The following is a 17,772-nucleotide window of genomic DNA, read 5'->3' as shown; positions in this document are numbered from 1 at the left end:
TTTAGTGTCCCTAAAGGAACAAGATGGCAGACGGTACAGACCAAAGGTTTGGACACGCTGGAGAAGTTTCTACACAGTTACCATCAAAGTCTTCCACAGGCGTGGTGATTTATGGGAGACGCCTGTTTTTCTGCGTGTGTCTAACGGACTTTACACGCATGTACCATCACGCATCACATCACGTGCAAATGACGTATTTATGCACTAATGCATTACGTATAACACGCATGTCTGAGGTCATACGTAGAAGAAGCACATCGATGCCAAACCATGAGTAATCTGGGGGGGGGGGGGGGTGGTGACAAGTGTTGAACATCTCAGCATCGCAGCAGCTCAAACGGTCATTTTAACGGCAAAAACCGGCACAAACGTAGCCCCAGAACAGGAGACCGCTCTGTGTGTGTGTGGTGACCTTTAATGACCTTTAATATAGTCTTTCAAATTTCAGCATCGCAGCAGCTCAAACGGTCATTTTAACAGCACAAACCGGCGCTAACGGCCCCGCTTAGTGCCTGGACTTTTTCAGTGGGGGGGGGTCAGATTCACCGTGGGGGTTCGCGACGCGCGATCACGACCGTTTCAGACGCGGAAGGCCAAAATTCTGGCGTGCGCGTGCATGGACTTTTCATTGAACTTGGACCCCCCCCCCCCCCCCCCCCCCCCGTCTGAACGCAGCTTTACGGCGTGAAGAACCGGAGGAGGGTCTCCAACATGGACTGCATTGATTAAAGGCTTAGTTAGTTTGGATTACAGAATGGGTTTTGTTTTAAACTTTTTTCTTTCAATCTGAACTATTGTCTTTCATACTTTTCCATAAACTACCTTAGTGCGCATGACCGCCATTAACCCCGTTCACCCTCTAACCCGTCTTCGTTGCGAACCCGCTGACGTCACTTAATTGGCTCGTGCCCGCGCTGACCCCTCTCAGCGGGGCGCGTGCTGCTGCACTTTCACGTCGTGATTCATTTTAATAAAGCGGCACGTGCGGGCGGAGGAGGGCTGTGAGGAGATCAAAAGGCGGCGCGTCCCCGCCGTCCGTGCGCGCACCACCGTACCCACCTACTAGTGTGGTTGTCATGGTTACCCGAATACCCGCCTGAACGGGTATGTGTGCGCGAGCAAGAGGGGAGGGAAGGAAGGAGAAAAGCGAGAGGAAGGAGGGAGGAGAGGAGGAGGAGAGGCGGCGGGTGTTTGCCGAGGAGGACGTGGCGGCTCCGGTACAGAAAGCTTCAGGCGACGGGCGGCGGAGGCATGAACCGGAGCGTGTGCAGGTGAGGCGCCGCCGTCAGCCGCCTCTCCGCCGAGCAGCCCTTTCCGCGGGCAGACGGAGTGGACGCGGATGACCGCGCTCGCGGCCGTCGCGCTCCGCCACAGGTTTTCCTGTTTTCTGGAGGGGGGTGGGGGTGTCAGGCCGCCATACGCGGCCGTCGCGTTCCTCGCAGAAAGGGACCGGGGGAGCGGCTCCCCCCGCGGCCGCCTCACTCTCACTTTCTCCCGCTGCTAGCAGCAGCTGGCCCCGCGAGCCCGCTAGCTCTGCAGACAAACAAGATGGCCACTGTTAGCGAGGAGCTAGCTAGACAAGGCAGCGCGAGCCTCTTTGTACGGGGGAACGGCGCGGGGAGCGTAACCTTCCGCGACCACGAGTTCGCTGCTCTGAAAGTAGTGCGCTGGCAGCGGCAGGAGGAGCGGCGCAGCCTCCACGGACGCGGCGGGACACAAGCGGCGCGGAGGCTGCGTGGCGCTCGGAGTGGGTGGGCTGTGGGGGGAACGGGCGCGCGGAGCGGCAAACTTTACGTGCACACCTTTGACAACACTGTTCACGTCGACTCAACTTTTCTGTGCGCGCGCGCGCCCAGCTGCAGGATTGCTGTCACATCTGCACGTGCGTGATGCAGATGTATCATCTGTTTACATGACAACAGTAATCAGATAACTCGTTAGAAAATATGTGGTGCGTTCAGGAACACGTAGGAAAAGCTGCTGGTTTTTAGTAGATTTCCCAGGTTTGAAGGATCAGGATTAGAGATTAGAACCAGATTGGGTTAATCTGAGCAAATCGTGGACTTGGTGGCACAAAGCAGCGTTTTTCATCCCGCGGACCGCGGTAAAATAATTTTGACTGATCTAAAAAACATTTACAATTTACAAATCACCAGAATATCAACTCGGGCTGCACGGTGGAGCAGTGGTTAGCGCCCCTGGGTTCAAGTCCCGGCTTGGGTACCTGAACCAGAACATCCATGGGGATGTTCTCCCCATGGATGTGGGGGTTTTCTCCGGCTTCAGAAACATGCTGCAGGGGTTCATTGGTTCCTCTGATGGTCATCCGTGCAGCACTAGCTTCCTGCAGGATCTGCTGTCAGAGCGTGTAGAGAGTGAACAAAATAATGAAGCTCAGAGTCTATCTGGCATCATAAGCACTGCTATTCACTACAACACCCATGATGCATTGGGTTAACGTGACAGCTCTCTTACTGTGCTGCTGTCATGAAGCAGAACAAACATCGACCCGTCTGCTCTAAAAGTTCTTTGTGATGAAATCGGAGGTAAAGTTTAGTCCGTCCAGGTTTCAGGTGAACAACTTTGGTCCAAAGTCATCTTTCCGACTGAAGCGGCTGCTTTCTAGTGACGTCTGTCTGAAGACTCCAATGTCAGACTTTGTTCACTTCTGGAAAACCTTTGAATAGAACAAAGGAACAAAGGAATACGGTAAAAATAGACTTTTAAACTGAAACGATGAAATCTCCAAAAAGAAAGAAACGAACCAGTCTTCAGTGTCTTCAGGTTTTTGTGTTGTTACAACTGAACGTATGGAGATGATGTTGGTCTTTTCTGTCTAAAATCATTAAACCGGCCGTGATTATAGATTCGTTCAAATACTCCAGTTACATAAAAACATCCTTAGCGTTTAGAAAGAATGTCTTCATCTGGTTTTGGTGAGGTTTACATGAAATCGCATTTTAACAAACTGGAGGGGAAGACATCTATTTTGGCAAATTTTCAATTTAGTTGAAAATGATTAATCAAAACTATTGCAGCTTCTGGGGAAAAGGGCAGGAACGTCACATTTTTGGTGCCACAGTTATTCCAAAACCCCCGTGAGATCATGAAGGACTGTTCATCACAGCTCAGTTTGTCTTTGGACATTTGGTTGCTGCTGTGCCGCAGCATTTTTGCTGACCGTAGCTCAAAAACGGCTGCAAAACACTGAATGAAAGGCAGTTTGGTTACCATAGAAACGAGTTTGACGCCTTCATCATCTGGATCCTTCGGGCCACAGGCCGGTCGCCTCTGGGCTCAGGAACCTAACAAATGACACGTCGGTCATCCAAAGATCCTTTCCAAAAACAGAAACGAACAGGAGTCAGAATCAGATCGGGTTTTTTCGCTCCACATGGTTCTGTGGAAACTTCAGTTTCAGTTTTTGGTGGATCTTGTTCTCAGCTGGAGAAGCTGTTCTAAGAAGGACGAGGACGCAGACTAGTGATGGAGACCAGCAGCCTGGAGAGTCCTAGACCGGTCCAGGACAGAATCCAAATCCAGACCGGTCAAGGACAGAATCCATATCCAGACCGGTCCAGGACAGAATCCACTTTCAGACCGGTTCAGGACAGAATCCAAATCCAGACCGGTCCAGGACAGAATCCATATCCAGACCGGTCCAGGACAGAATCCATATCCAGACCGGTTCAGGACAGAATCCATATCCAGACCGGTCCAGGACAGAATCCATATCCAGACCGGTCCAGGACAGAATCCACTTTCAGACCGGTTCAGGACAGAATCCAAATCCAGACCGGTCCAGGACAGAATCCATATCCAGACCGGTCCAGGACAGAATCCATATCCAGACCGGTTCAGGACAGAATCCATATCCAGACCGGTCCAGGACAGAATCCATATCCAGACCGGTCCAGGACAGAATCCATATCCAGACCGGTTCAGGACAGAATCCATATCCAGACCGGTCCAGGACAGAATCCACTTTCAGACCTAGTTCAGGACAGAATCCAAATCCAGACCGGTCCAGGACAGAATCCACTTTCAGACCGGTCCAGGACAGAATCCACTTTCAGACCTAGTTCAGGACAGAATCCAAATCCAGACCGGTCCAGGACAGAATCCACTTTCAGACCGGTTCAGGACAGAATCCATATCCAGACCGGTCCAGGACAGAATCCATATCCAGACCGGTTCAGGACAGAATCCATATCCAGACCGGTCCAGGACAGAATCCATATCCAGACCGGTCCAGGACAGAATCCATATCCAGACCGGTTCAGGACAGAATCCATATCCAGACCGGTCCAGGACAGAATCCATATCCAGACCGGTCCAGGACAGAATCCACTTTCAGACCGGTTCAGGACAGAATCCATATCCAGACCGGTCCAGGACAGAATCCATATCCAGACCGGTTCAGGACAGAATCCATATCCAGACCGGTCCAGGACAGAATCCATATCCAGACCGGTCCAGGACAGAATCCATATCCAGACCGGTTCAGGACAGAATCCATATCCAGACCGGTCCAGGACAGAATCCATATCCAGACCGGTCCAGGACAGAATCCACTTTCAGACCGGTCCAGGACAGAATCCATATCCAGACCGGTTCAGGACAGAATCCATATCCAGACCGGTCCAGGACAGAATCCATATCCAGACCGGTCCAGGACAGAATCCATATCCAGACCGGTTCAGGACAGAATCCATATCCAGACCGGTCCAGGACAGAATCCATATCCAGACCGGTCCAGGACAGAATCCACTTTCAGACCGGTTCAGGACAGAATCCATATCCAGACCGGTCCAGGACAGAATCCACTTTCAGACCTAGTTCAGGACAGAATCCAAATCCAGGCCGGTCCAGGACAGAATCCAGAAAATTCCATAGTAAAGCTGGTATTAACAACAGTCTGTCCATCACCGACTGTAATGTGACTCTAAGAAAGCTTTCCAATAGATGTGAAATGGGACTGAACAGCAGGTCAGATCACTTTATAAACTCCATAACCGTGACAACACGGGACTGGATACGTCATCAGAATCCGTCACTTCGCAACCTTTGACAGGACAAAAAGTTTGGGTTTATTTACCTTTTGTTCCATTGTGAGACGATTAAAAACGAGACAAAACTAAAACCCACCCCCTTCCCCCACCCCTCCATTCACACAGACACACCATGACCCCCCCCCCCCCCCCAACACACACACACACACATGATACCGGCACCAAACAAAGAGAGGTTTTCTTTAACCAAATGAAGTCAACTTAGTCACCACTTTCTCGCGGTATGGACATCAGTCTGTGTCATCGTTTCTATGGCAACCACTCTCACCAATCAGGAGTGAGCTTGTTGGAAGGCCACACTCCTAACACTTATGGGTGGAGCTACACAAATCAGTCAAACGCTTTGAATGTGGGGGCCAGCAGGCTCCACCTACTTTTATTGGAGGCATCTGATTGGCCAGTTTATACCTTGAAAAAAGCGGTTCATCAATCAGGTGTTGGAAAGCATCAATAGAATGACAGCTGTTTATTCCTCCGTAGGCGGATTTTACTTCCTGTTTGGAACGCCGGGGGCGGGGCCACTCAGTCCAGCTGTCAGATACAGTCACTGGTTCAGGCTGACTCGGACCTGTTGTCTAGTCCGTCCTGGGGGTGGGGGGGTCATGTTGTTTTCCTGATCAGTGAAGTTTGTTTCTTCTGCAGGCTGGTTCAACGCCGGTGCTGACGTCTGCCCCCCCGTCACGCCGTTGACAGGTTCCTGGGGGAACTCTGACCCCCCCAGCCGCAGCCAGGTTACACCCTCTGAGGATTGGGGGGAGTGGAGGAAGAGGAGAGGTCGACGTCTTCATCTCTGAGGATTACCCCCCCACCATGACGGACTTGGAGGCCGAGTGCCTGAGTCTCGGCCTGCCGCCCGAGTGCGGCTCCCCCCCCTCTCCCTTGGATTCCTCCCTGCAGGTGGATTGTGGCACGGGGCCCGCCGGCTCCGCCCCCGCGCCCACCCTGGCCCTCCTCTCCTCGGACTGCCCCACCCCCACTCTCAGCTCTCTGGCGGCGGAGATCGTAGAGCCGCTGGTGATGCTGCCGTGCGTGAAAAGCGAGCCGGAGGACGGAGACCTGGAGCCGATCCGGACCGTGGACCTGTCGGAGATCCAGCCGCTGTCCACGGCCGAGCTGGGCCACGAGCAGATCAAGATGGAGATCAGCGGCCTGGACTACATCAAGTCGGAGCACCACGGCGGCCACCATCTGGGCCCCTTCCACCACGGCGACGTCCCCGAGCTGGACTACAAGTCGCACTACGAGGCCGGCTCGGTGTTCGACTACATCTCCCAGGTACTTCACCTTAGAGGTCACAGCACCAGACTGGGCCGAGCCAGCCCAGAGGTGTCTTACAAGTTCTAGAACGCCCCGTTTGGTGTCTCTGATCAAAGATGGGCGGTTCTGGTGAGAGGCAAAGCTGTTGGATGGTTCTGGCTGACTGTCAGATGATCTGCAGGACTTTTCTTCTTCCTGTTCAGTCCTAGTCAGGGCTCAGACTGTAGCGCCCCCCCACTGAGCAGCTGCTGTTGGTTTGGGCCGGTTCTGCTCGGGCCGGGCACGGGTCCTGGAGGCTGGTGAGGAGGTCTGCAGCATTTGAATTGATCCATCAGCTTGATTCATGAAACATTTTCACTGAGTTTTTTAAGGTGGTTTGACCAGAACCAGAAAAACCCGGTTCAGATGGAACCAGGTGGGCGTGGCGCCCCCTACAGGTCCGCCTCAAAGCGCTGACGCTGTCGTCTCCTCCTCTCAGGTCACAGACACTCTGGAGTACATCAAGTCGGACCCCCACGTGGACCTGCACTGCTACTACAGCGCTGAGCTCAGCTCCCTCAAGTCCGAATACCTGGATTGTGTGGCCACGCCCCCCCACCTGCAGCACAACGGCCTGGAGTCCATCCACATGGCGGAGCTGCGCTCCGAGCTCAACAAGCTGCGGCCCGACGGCCCGCTGATAGACGGCATCGGCAAACTGGACCCCGACTTCGCCGGGGCGGCGCTGTACGAGCTGCAACCGCACGGGGAGGCGGGGAAGAGCCCGGCGGCGGCTGGGGCAGCAGGCGCCACGGGCACAGTCATCAAAACCAAAACTCACAGTCCCACGGTGAGGAAGCCGCGCAACATGCAGGGGGAGAAGCCCTTCTCGTGCACGCAGTGCGGCAAGAACTTCAGTACGCTGGGGAACCTGAAGACGCACCAGCGCATCCACACCGGCGAGCGGCCATACACCTGCTCGCAGTGCGGCAAGAGCTTCGGCCAGGCGGGGAACCTCAAACGCCACCAGCTCATCCACACGGGGCAGAAGCCCTACGTGTGCGCCCACTGCCCCAAAGGCTTCACCAAGGCCGACGACCTGCGCTCGCACCAGCGGCTGCACACCGGCGAGCGGCCCTTCATCTGCAGCACCTGCGGCAAGAGCTTCAGCCAGTCCAAAGAGCTGAAGGCGCACCAGCTGAGCCACACCGGCGAGCGGCCCTTCTGCTGCGCCCACTGCGGCAAGAGCTTCACCAAGGAGACCAGCTACCACAACCACGTCCAGATCCACACCGGGGAGAAGCCCTTCACCTGCTCGCAGTGCGGCAAGACTTTCAGCAACTCCGGCGTCCTGAAGACCCACGAGAAGATCCACACGGGCGAGCGGCCGTTCGGCTGCACGCAGTGCGGCAAGAGCTTCGGCCGCCTCGGCCACCTGAAGGCGCACCAGCAGATCCACACGGGCGAGCGGCCGTACGCCTGCCCCCACTGCGGCAAGACGTTCAGCCAGTCGGGCCACCTGAAGGCCCACGAGCAGATCCACAAACGGGAGCGGGCCGACGCGGCGAGCGACGGCGGCGGCAGCAGCAGCAGCAGCGTGGTGGGCGGGGACAGCAGCTAAAGACTGCGACCTTTAACCTCCGGTGACACAAAGTATTATCCTCTTTTTATAAATACTATATGGAAAGTTTCTTACGTTTTCATACTTTTGTGCTCTTTTACATTTGAACTGACTGTGCGCGTGCGTGAGAGTGTGCACGTGACAGCGAGTGCCTGCAGAGGTCGACTCTTATTTTTGGAGAATCTAGAAGACAAGCACAAGAATTCCAGTGAACGTTACTTTTGTATGCTTTTATTTTGTAATCAGTCCTACCAGCAGCCCCCCCCCCTGTTTACACACGCCAACGACTCATCAAGGTGACCTCTTGCAGACCCCCCCACACCTGTTTTAACAGCATTTTGACCACCTGCACAGGCGTTGTGGGGGGGGGTAAATCATCAGAGGTTAGCGGACCTGAACGCATCGTCAAACGCCACACTGGTCTTAAACAGCTTTTAATTTGAAAGGCCAACAGGAAACACTGCAGCAGGCTGTCTCTTACTCTGAAAAGCCTTCTTCCTCTCATCAATACAACTTCATACGGGGGTGGGGGGCCCATGAACAGGAATGGCAAGAATCCCAGAAGCCATAAAACGCTGTTTTATTAACCGTAACCGGACAGCAGCCTTTCACTTAGCCCCGCCCCCACCAGCAGGTCTTCTGGTTGGACTAGCGTTAGGTCACCACGGAATGTTGTAAACGGACAGGTGGAGGTGGTTTAGCGTTGGAGGAAACATCAGACGTCTGTGACCTGGTTCCTAAACGTTTAGATTGGGGACCAAATCAGAAACGGCGACGCCTCCTCTGACCTCCATCGCCTCCTGCCGCACGAAGCGTTTTCCCGTCGATCCGTTACAGCCTCCATGTTTACTCCAAAGAGAACGCCACATCCAGACGTTCTAGCAGCAGAACATCAGCTGCTTCTGAGGAACCAGAAGCGTTCCAGAACGCTCCTCCTCGCCGCTGGCGCTTAGGTCCGGGTCAGACGCTCCCTAGGTCCGGGTCAGACGCTCCCTAGGTCCGGGTCAGACGCTCCTTCTCTGTTCCAAAGGTTCAACACAAACTGAAGCAGGTGGAAGAATAAAGCGCTTCCACTGCAGCCTGCTGGAGGGTCACCGTTTGAATCTGGGGCTTCAAGAAAAGCGTTTGGCGTCTGGATGAGCGTGGAGGAGGAGTTTCTCAGCGCTCCGTCCTGGGCGGGGTGGGGGCCACCGGCTGGGTTTTAATCTTTGTGAATTGGGCTGGTCTGGGCTCAGAAAGCCTGCAGGTCTTCATCGCTCCAGATCTTTATGACTTAATTTCCTGGAACCTCAGACGGTCCTGCTTTTATTGTGAAAATCTGTTTAATGCGGAACTTCCTCCGTGACCAAATAAAAACGTTTCAAAAGGAAAACGTGAATCAGCTGAAACTCAGACCTTCATCACACTGATGGAGAGGAGGGTCCAGGTTCACCCCCCCTTTCTGCGCATGGACCAATCAGCAGGCTGCCCTGCTGGTTCAGAGGTGTCTGCAGTGGGGGGCATGAGCCCCTCCTGCTCAGGTTCCTCCTGCAGCAGGAGGGGCTCATGCTGCAGATCACTGCCCCCCCAGCCTTCGTTTGACGGACAGAAGCAGCACTTAGCCCCGCCCTCTTCTAGATGTCCACAAAAGGGCTGGGGGTGCACATAAGAGATGTGCACGTGAACACGCACATGAAAACAGCATTAAGCATCAGCTGAGTGACCCCCCCCCACCCACCTGTTCTACCTCTGAGGTCAGCATGTTTCTGTCTTTCAGCTCGGGGGGGGGGGGGGGGGTCAAACTGCTGGTTCACTATTGATCATTGGATTATTGTGTGGATGAACTTCAGACCCCCCCCCCCTCCCCCCGATCACTCACTGTGTACAAATCTATTGATTATGTCATTCCTACCAAATGTATTGGAGAAGATGCAGCGTCTTATTAAAGTCCTGAAGCATTGCAGGCTCTGACTGTTTTCATCAGCTCTGAGGGGCGGAGCCTGCCTCTGAGGGGCGGGCCCACTGCTGGGGGCGGAGCCTGCCTCTAAAGGGGCAGGCCTCTATGGGGAGGGCCAGTTACAGACACACAGATTGTGGTTGGAGCTCAGATTTATTTTGGAGAAGACAGACAGAAACTTTTAGGAGGCTCCACTGAAGATGATGATGATGAAGATGAAGTCTCCGGGCCAAAGCAGGGCCTCTGTGGGCGGAGCCTTCACTGCGTGACCGTGTGCTCCACCACCTTGATGATGGTCTTGGTTGAAGAGGACGAGGCAGAGGACCTGCAGAAGAGCAGAGCCAAGATGAAGAACATCTGAACAGTTGGAGCTCCCGCTGCGCCTCCCCACAGGTTCTGTTTGGGGGGGGCAGGAGCTGCTGGCAGAGGCGGGGGCTGCTGGGCGGCGTCTTACCCTGAGGCCTCCGCGTCCAGCAGCCGGCGGTACTCGCCGATCTCCATCTCCAGCTTGGTCTTGATGTCCAGCAGCATCTGGTAGTCCTGACTCTGCCGCTCCAGGTCGGCCCGCAGCCGCTGCAGCTGCTCCTCAGCGGAGAACACCTGGTTCTGGAGGCCGCTCATCGTCATGGCGTAGCGGTTCTGGACGTCCAGCAGCGAGGCCTCCAGAGACGCTTTCTGTGGGGACAGGATGGTCAGAAGAACGTGATCGCCCCGCCCTCTGAGCGCCCTCCCCTCTGAGCGCCTCACCATGCTCATCTGGGACTGCAGCTCGATCTCCAGGCTCTGAAGCTGACCCCTCAGCTCCTTGGACTCGGACACGGTGGTCTTCAGGGAGACCTCTGTCGTCTCCTGCTCCTTGACGAGAGCCTCCCTCTGTGAAGAGGAGGAGACGTGGTGGAGGAAGCTCTGCAGGAGTCTGACTCCTCCTGGGGGGTCCTACCTTGTTATTGAACCAGCCGTCCAGCTCCTTGCTGTTCTTCTGAGCAACACCTTCATAGTATTCCCGGATCTCCTCCATCACCTTTGTCAGGTCCTGCTGAGGAGCAGCGTCCACCTCCACGTTCACCTGACCGCTCACCTGAGAGCGTAGGGACAGCAATTCCTGGAGGGACAGCAGCTGTCAGACACCTGGACACCGGCAGCGGCTCACCAGTAGAAGGGCGTGGCCACCTCCTCGTGGGCCGTCTTCATGGACTCTCTCTCAGCCGCCAGGCTGTCGATCTGCATGCCAAAGTCGCTTTTGATGCCAGCCAGCTCCGTCAGCATCATCTTCAGCCTGGCGATGTCCGCCTCCACCGACTGACGCATGGACAGCTCGTTCTCAAACCTGGGGGCGGAGCAGGTGAGGGGAGGGGTCTCTAAAATCTGAAGCCTCAGCGGTTCTGTTTGATCATTTTCACGTCACAGGACTTTCCATCTAAACCACAGAGTTGGAGTTTTTCTCCTGCAGTTCGGGATTCGGCCAGCAGATGGCGCCAAACCATTTTTCTGCCAGAGGATCGTCAGCCTGAAACCCTCAGATGTCCAGAGTTCAGACCGCAGACAAAAGGAGACTCACTTCATCCTGAAGTCGTCCACAGCCAGCTGGGCGTTATCGATGTTCAGCATCACCGCCCCCCTGGCGATGAGGCCGTCCTGGATCTGGAGATGAAAACAGGAAAGCTCACCTCAGTCACCTGATCGTCTGAGGTGTCATCATCCGTCAACCTTCCTCGGGTTTAGAGGAGCAGCTCTGCCTCCTCACCTTAGCCTGCAGCTCAGAGATGGTGGCCAAGAAGCCGCTGTAATCTTTGCCGGAGGGGCCGATCTTGGTTTCTGCAAAGTTCCTGATCTTCAGCTCCAGCTCTGTGTTGGCCTTCTCCAGCATCGCCACCTTGGACAGGTACGACGCCAGCCGGTCGTTCAGGTTCTGCATGGTGAACTTCTCGTTCCCGACCACACTGTCCTCCGACCCTCCTCCGAATCCTCCACCTGCACCCCCGCCAAAACCTGCACCCCCACCAAAACCTGCACCCCCGCCAAAACCTGCACCCCCGCCAAAACCTGCAGAGAAGCTGCGGCTGGCCTGGGAGACCCTCAAACCGCCACCCACTGCCCCCCCAGCCACGCTGAAGGAGCTCATGCCTCTGGATGAGCCCCCGGAGAAAGCTCGCCCAAGGCTGGAGCCCCCCATGGAGCTCCGGGAGTAGAATGCAGTTGCCATGATGGAGTCAGGAGGAGGTGCAGTCTGTCTTCTCAAAGAGGGGGAGAGAAGTGAGGAGAGGCAGGAAGCTGCTGCTTTTAAAGGAGGCCAGGTGGGCTGGGTTACAGGTGAGGCTGCAGAGGGGGGACGGCAGACACCCTCAGGGGAAGGAGGTGTTCAGGTTTTGCACATAAACCAAACCGCTCCACAGATAACGCCATAACCTCCACTCTACACGCTGCCCTGACCCCCCTGGACCACCCAGGGGGGTCCTGCTGTTTCTGGACTTCAGCTGAGCCTTCATCCACATCATCCCAGACATCCTGACAGAGAAACTGCTTCACCTGGACCTGTCTCCCCCCACCTCACATGGATTAAAGACCTTCTGTCAGAACGCCCACAGTCTGTCAGACTCGGACCCCACCTCCCCTTACAATGACCCTCAGCACCGGGTCACCACAAGGACGTGTACTGGGCCCACTCCTCTTCACGCTCTACACATCCGACTGCAGCTCCACCCACCAGAGTAACGCCATCATCACATTGGCTGATGACACCGCTGTGTCCCCCTACAGGGATGAGGTCAGCAGACTGGAAGAGTGGTGTTCAGGAAACAACCTCCACCTGAACACCACCAAGACCAAAGAAGTCATCCTGGACTTCAGGAAGGGTAGAGTGGACCCGCCCCCACTGTACATAAATGGGGTCAGCGTGGACGGGGTCCGCTCCGTCCTCTACCTGGGTGTGCAGATCACAGAGGACCCCTCCTGGACTGAAAACACCACAGGGGCAGTAGGGAAGGCCGCTACACGAGCAGAGCCAAACAAATCCTCCAGGACCCCCACCATCCCAACCAGCACCTGTTCCAACTGCCACGTCAGGCCGGCGGTACGGACCCCACAGAGGATCAACGGACTCAGAACCGTCCTGAGCAACATGTGAAGCTCAAAAGAAAAACACCCGTGTGACAATCATGTGAAATAGCTGACAGTCTGGAAATGTCCTAAAAGGTTGTGAGCAATACATGTATGTATGTTGTAAAAATGTATATCTGCATAGTTGCACATGTTTTCTATTTTTCTCTAATGTTTGTCACTTTATTTTATTTTGCTGAAGCAGCTGGAGAGCATCAGGAGTTTTCGTTGTAACAAAGATATGAAAGGATTCTGATTCTCCCCTCAGCAAAGAAGAATGCCCCCCCACACCCCACACACACACACACGTTGTAACCCAGCAGACATGGAGGTTCAAACCTGCATCTGTTCTCCCCCACCCGGTCAGACGCCCGTCCTGCTCCTCAGGGTCCTTCTGACCCGTGGCTGCATCTGCAGCTGGACGGCTGCAAGCTGGGTTGAACCGTCTTCACGTCTGTCGTTTTGACCTCGTGGGCCCGATTTCCCCAGCTAGGCAGGCCGCCCCCCCAGGCGGACGCCACGTCTCAACACTCAAACCTTCTGCTTTTTGTCTTTGCTTCACACAAACCAGGCAGGAAGCCGCTTCTGACCGTTTCTGAAGAGGAGGAGTGACGGCGGCGTCCAGCAAGGTGGTGGAGGGCTCATGATGTGGGCTTGCACTTGCAGAGTGTGGCATGAACCCGTCCCGTTAAAGAAGGTATTTGAAGCAGGAAGATGTAAAGCTTCTCATCTCTGCTCCGATGCATCAGAGCTGCTTTCAGCTGCGCCTGCAGCCTGGATGATGTCATCTGGACCTGCTGCAGCACGCAGAGCATGGCGTCCTCCTGAGAGCTGGCGGTGGGAAAGCCCCTCCGGCCCCAAACCTCCTGGTGCAGATGCAGATCCAGACATCCTGGTTCTGATGGGAACCGTGAAGAACACGGACCTGCAGCTTCACCCGAGGACAGACGGAGCTCCACCAATGAGCTTCACCCGTCCAAGCTCGGTTCAAGTTCACGGATAGAACAGACGATGCAAAATGCCCCACAGTCAGCTAAAACTGGAGAACATGGAGAACCCTGAAGAGAACACAAGATGGATAGGAGTTTAGTTTAGGACAGTTCTGATGAATGAAAGTGACCATTCTGGCTCTCTGTTTAAATAATTAAATGTGTGATTTTCTAAAGTACAGGGCGTCCATCCTAACTGGACTTCAGCAGCAGACGCCGCCTTCGGATCAGAAGTTTCAGCAGAGTTCTGTTTTCCACAGAACCTGGGGGTCAGGAGGCCGGACCTTCATCAAACGCTGGATTATGAGGCACATTTTCTGTTCTTGAGCCATTTCAAGGATTCCAGGTTTAAAATAGGGTAAGGGGGGGGGGGGTCACTTCAGTAGTTTGGGTTTAATATTGTTTAGTTAGTTAGTTGAGATCCACCACGAACGTTAAAGTACACTTTTATTGAAATCACTGCTGACATCTCACTGCCTCCTACTGCATGCTCCTATGGATCACAGGAAGTCTTTTATTTTGAAAGGAAGTCATTTTAACCTCTATCAAAAGTTATAAACTATTTCACATTTTGAAAAAAAAATGCTTTTTCTCTCCATGTTTATGTTCTTTTATGAAAAAAAGCAGTTAACATATTTTTTTATCATATTAGTAACATAAACAGAAATCCGTGTCTTAGTCTCCTAAAGGCTGAAGATAAGATAAGATAGGACTTTATTGATCCCCGGGGGGGGGGAATTAGGTTGTCACAGCAGCCAAAAACAAGAAAAATAGCAGTTGGAAAAGTACAAATAACAAAGTAGCAATGAGTAAGAATAAAAATAATAATATTACAAGGTGGAAGTAAAAGTAAACATCATAAATAGCAGCAGTGGTTTTCTACAGTCCTAGACCGTGTTGTTGAATAGTCTGACTGCTGCTGGGATGAAGGACCTCCGGTAACGCTCTTTTTTGCACTGTGGGGGCAGCTCTGGCTGAACGAGCTCCTCATAGTCCTCACCGTCGCATACAGGGGGTGGGAGGGGTTGTTCCGGATGCTGGACAGCTTGGTCAGCATCCTCCTATCACCACAATCCGGGTCGGAAGGCAGAATTTGTGGTTCCTTTTGGGTCGCTGTCGGGGAGACACCGACCCGGATGGATGTTTAGTGCAGAGTTCTGATCTACAGTAAAGTATTTAAAGTCTCACCTCCTTCTGGTGCTCCTGCTCTGAGTTGAAGAGTTTATCTGTTTTAATGTTTCCATGGTGACCTTATGGCATTTCCAAAAAGTCTGAATCATCATCTGTTAGGACGGACTGAAAGCAGCAGAATGAGCTGCAGTTCATTCAGAGACACCTGATTCTCTGCTTCTCTGCTGCAGCCTGAAAACCTGCAGATAAAGGGAGATTCTGCAGGTTTCTGGGGCCACCTGAAGACGGGCCGGGTTTACTGCCGAGTTAACGTCTGATCAATTGAACAGAGATAGCTGTTCACCAGAGGACCAAACAGGACATGTTTGGTCCAAACCACAGTTCAGGTGAGCTTTCACACCAGCAGAATATTTCTGGAGCACCAGTGTCGGGTAGTGTGGGTGTTTTCAGGATCCAATATCACAGCCACTTCCTTTGTCGGAAATATGGCTAATAAACAGGATCACCTGCAATCAAAGACCACGGGGATTCCCAGACACAATCCAAGTCTCCTGTTTCTTCATCGTATTTCTTCATGAACTAAACCTTTTTAGGAAAAAAAATTCATATCTGCAGTAACTACTTACTAACCACATCTCCACTCAGTCTCCATCTCAGAAACTTGATCACTCATTCCAAATGCTGCTCCTCTTTGGGCCGCTCCTCTTTGGGCCGCTCCTCTTTGGGCCGCTTCTATTTGGGCCGCTCCTCTTTGGGCCGCTCCTCTTTGGGCCGCTCCTCTTTGGGCCACTTCTCTTTGGGGGCGCTCCTCTTTGGGGCGCTCCTCTTTGGGGCGCTCCTCTTTGGGCCGCTCTTCTTTGGGGCGCTCCTCTTTGGGCTGCTCCTCTTTGGGCCGCTCCTCTTTGGGGCACTCCTCTTTGGGGCACTCCTCTTTGGGCCGCTTCTCTTTGGGGGCGCTCCTCTTTGGGGCGCTCCTCTTTGGGCCGCTCTTCTTTGGGGCGCTCTTCTTTGGGGCGCTCCTCTTTGGGGCGCTCCTCTTTGGGGCACTCCTCTTTGGGCTGCTTCTATTTGGGCCGCTCCTCTTTGGGCCGCTCCTCTTTGGGCCGCTTCTATTTGGGCCGCTCCTCTTTGGGGCGCTCCTCTTTGGGGCACTCCTCTTTGGGCCGCTCTTCTTTGGGGCGCTCCTCTTTGGGGCGCTCCTCTTTTGGGCCGCTCCTCTTTGGGCCGCTCCTCTTTGGGGCTCTCCTCATTGGGGCGCTCCTCTTTGGGGGCGCTCCTCTTTGGGCCGCTTCTCTTTGGGCTGCTCCTCTTTGGGCCGCTCCTCTTTGGGCTGCTCCTCTTTGGGCCGCTCCTCTTTGGGGCTCTCCTCTTTGGGGGCGCTCCTCTTTGGGGGCGCTCCTCTTTGGGCCGCTCCTCTTTGGGGGCGCTCCTCTTTGGGCCGCTCCTCTTTGGGCCGCTCCTCTTTGGGCCGCTTCTATTTGGGCCGCTCCTCTTTGGGCCGCTCCTCTTTGGGCCGCTTCTCTTTGGGGGCGCTCCTCTTTGGGGCGCTCCTCTTTGGGGCGCTCTTCTTTGGGGCGCTCCTCTTTGGGCCGCTCCTCTTTGGGGCACTCCTCTTTGGGCCGCTTCTCTTTGGGGGCGCTCCTCTTTGGGGCGCTCCTCTTTGGGCCGCTCTTCTTTGGGGCACTCTTCTTTGGGGCGCTCCTCTTTGGGGCGCTCCTCTTTGGGGCACTCCTCTTTGGGCCGCTTCTATTTGGGCCGCTCCTCTTTGGGCCGCTTCTATTTGGGCCGCTTCTATTTGGGCCGCTCCTCTTTGGGGCGCTCCTCTTTGGGGCACTCCTCTTTGGGCCGCTCTTCTTTGGGGCGCTCCTCTTTGGGGCTCTCCTCATTGGGGCGCTCCTCTTTTGGGGCGCTCCTCTTTGGGCCGCTCCTCTTTGGGCCGCTCCTCTTTGGGGCTCTCCTCATTGGGGCGCTCCTCTTTGGGGGCGCTCCTCTTTGGGCCGCTTCTCTTTGGGCTGCTCCTCTTTGGGCCGCTCCTCTTTGGGCCGCTCCTCTTTGGGCCGCTCCTCTTTGGGGCTCTCCTCTTTGGGGGCGCTCCTCTTTGGGGGCGCTCCTCTTTGGGCCGCTCCTCTTTGGGGGCGCTCCTCTTTGGGGCGCTCCTCTTTGGGGGCGCTCCTCTTTGGGCCACTCCTCTTTGGGCCGCTCCTCTTTGGGCCGCTCCTGTTTGGGCCGGTCCTCTTTTGGGCGCTCCTGTTTGGGCCGCTCCTCATTGGGCCGCTCCTCTTTGGGCCGCTCCTCTTTGGGCCGCTCCTCTTTGGGGCGCTCCTGTTCGGGACGCTCCTCATTGGGACGCTCTTCTTTGGGCCGCTCCTCTCTGGGCCGCTCCTCTTTGGGCCGCTCCTCTTTGGGGCGCTCTTGTTTGGGGCGCTCCTCTTTCGGGCGTTCCTGTTTGGGGCGCTCCTCTTTGGGGCGCTCCTCTTTGGGCCGCTCCTCTTTGGGGCTCTCCTCTTTGGGTTGCTCCTCTTTGGGGGCGCTCCTCTTTGGGCCGCTTCTCTTTGAGGCGCTCCTCTTTGGGCCGCTCCTCTTTGGGCCGCTCCTCTTTGGGCCGCTCCTTTCGGGCCGCTCCTCTTTGGGTTGCTCCTCTTTGGGGGCGCTCCTCTTTGGGGGCGCTCCTCTTTGTGCCACTCCTCTTTG

The 17,772-nt window shown here is 54.9% G+C and overlaps 2 protein-coding genes across 2 annotated transcripts; one reads left to right on the top strand and one right to left on the bottom strand.

The window, feature by feature from the left end:
* Positions 1-993: 993 nt before the first annotated feature.
* On the top strand, positions 994-9,871 carry si:dkeyp-113d7.1 (uncharacterized). Its single transcript, XM_023957207.2, has 3 exons — positions 994-1,271; positions 5,715-6,347; positions 6,808-9,871. The coding sequence occupies exons 2-3, from the start codon at positions 5,883-5,885 to the stop codon at positions 7,927-7,929; spliced, it is 1,587 nt and encodes a 528-aa protein (XP_023812975.1). The 5' UTR covers positions 994-1,271; positions 5,715-5,882; the 3' UTR covers positions 7,930-9,871.
* Positions 9,872-9,999: 128 nt separating this feature from the next.
* On the bottom strand, positions 10,000-12,164 carry LOC101171146 (keratin, type I cytoskeletal 13). Its single transcript, XM_004086411.5, has 7 exons — positions 11,610-12,164; positions 11,424-11,506; positions 11,036-11,192; positions 10,806-10,967; positions 10,613-10,738; positions 10,320-10,540; positions 10,000-10,190 (listed from the first exon to the last, which is right to left on the bottom strand). The coding sequence occupies exons 1-7, from the start codon at positions 12,066-12,068 to the stop codon at positions 10,124-10,126; spliced, it is 1,275 nt and encodes a 424-aa protein (XP_004086459.1). The 5' UTR covers positions 12,069-12,164; the 3' UTR covers positions 10,000-10,123.
* Between the last annotated feature and the right edge of the window lie 5,608 nt (positions 12,165-17,772).

The sequence above is a fragment of the Oryzias latipes genome, chromosome 8 (genome assembly GCF_053564925.1).
Source record: "Oryzias latipes strain Hd-rR chromosome 8, Olatipes_Hd-rR_3.1".
In the NCBI taxonomy this organism is placed as follows: domain Eukaryota; kingdom Metazoa; phylum Chordata; class Actinopteri; order Beloniformes; family Adrianichthyidae; genus Oryzias; species Oryzias latipes.
This window is presented reverse-complemented; position numbering and strand designations above follow the sequence as displayed.

Excerpts from the sequence above, each read along its gene's own strand:
- si:dkeyp-113d7.1 (XM_023957207.2), top strand. The coding sequence starts at position 5,883 with ATGACGGACTTGGAGGCCGAGTGCCTGAGTCTCGGCCTGCCGCCCGAG. Across the intron at positions 6,348-6,807 it reads TGTTCGACTACATCTCCCAG|GTCACAGACACTCTGGAGTA; the intron begins GTACTTCACCTT and ends TCCTCCTCTCAG.
- LOC101171146 (XM_004086411.5), bottom strand. The coding sequence starts at position 12,068 with ATGGCAACTGCATTCTACTCCCGGAGCTCCATGGGGGGCTCCAGCCTT. Across the intron at positions 10,968-11,035 it reads TGAAGACGGCCCACGAGGAG|GAATTGCTGTCCCTACGCTC; the intron begins GTGGCCACGCCC and ends CTGTCCCTCCAG. Across the intron at positions 10,541-10,612 it reads TGCAGTCCCAGATGAGCATG|AAAGCGTCTCTGGAGGCCTC; the intron begins GTGAGGCGCTCA and ends CTGTCCCCACAG.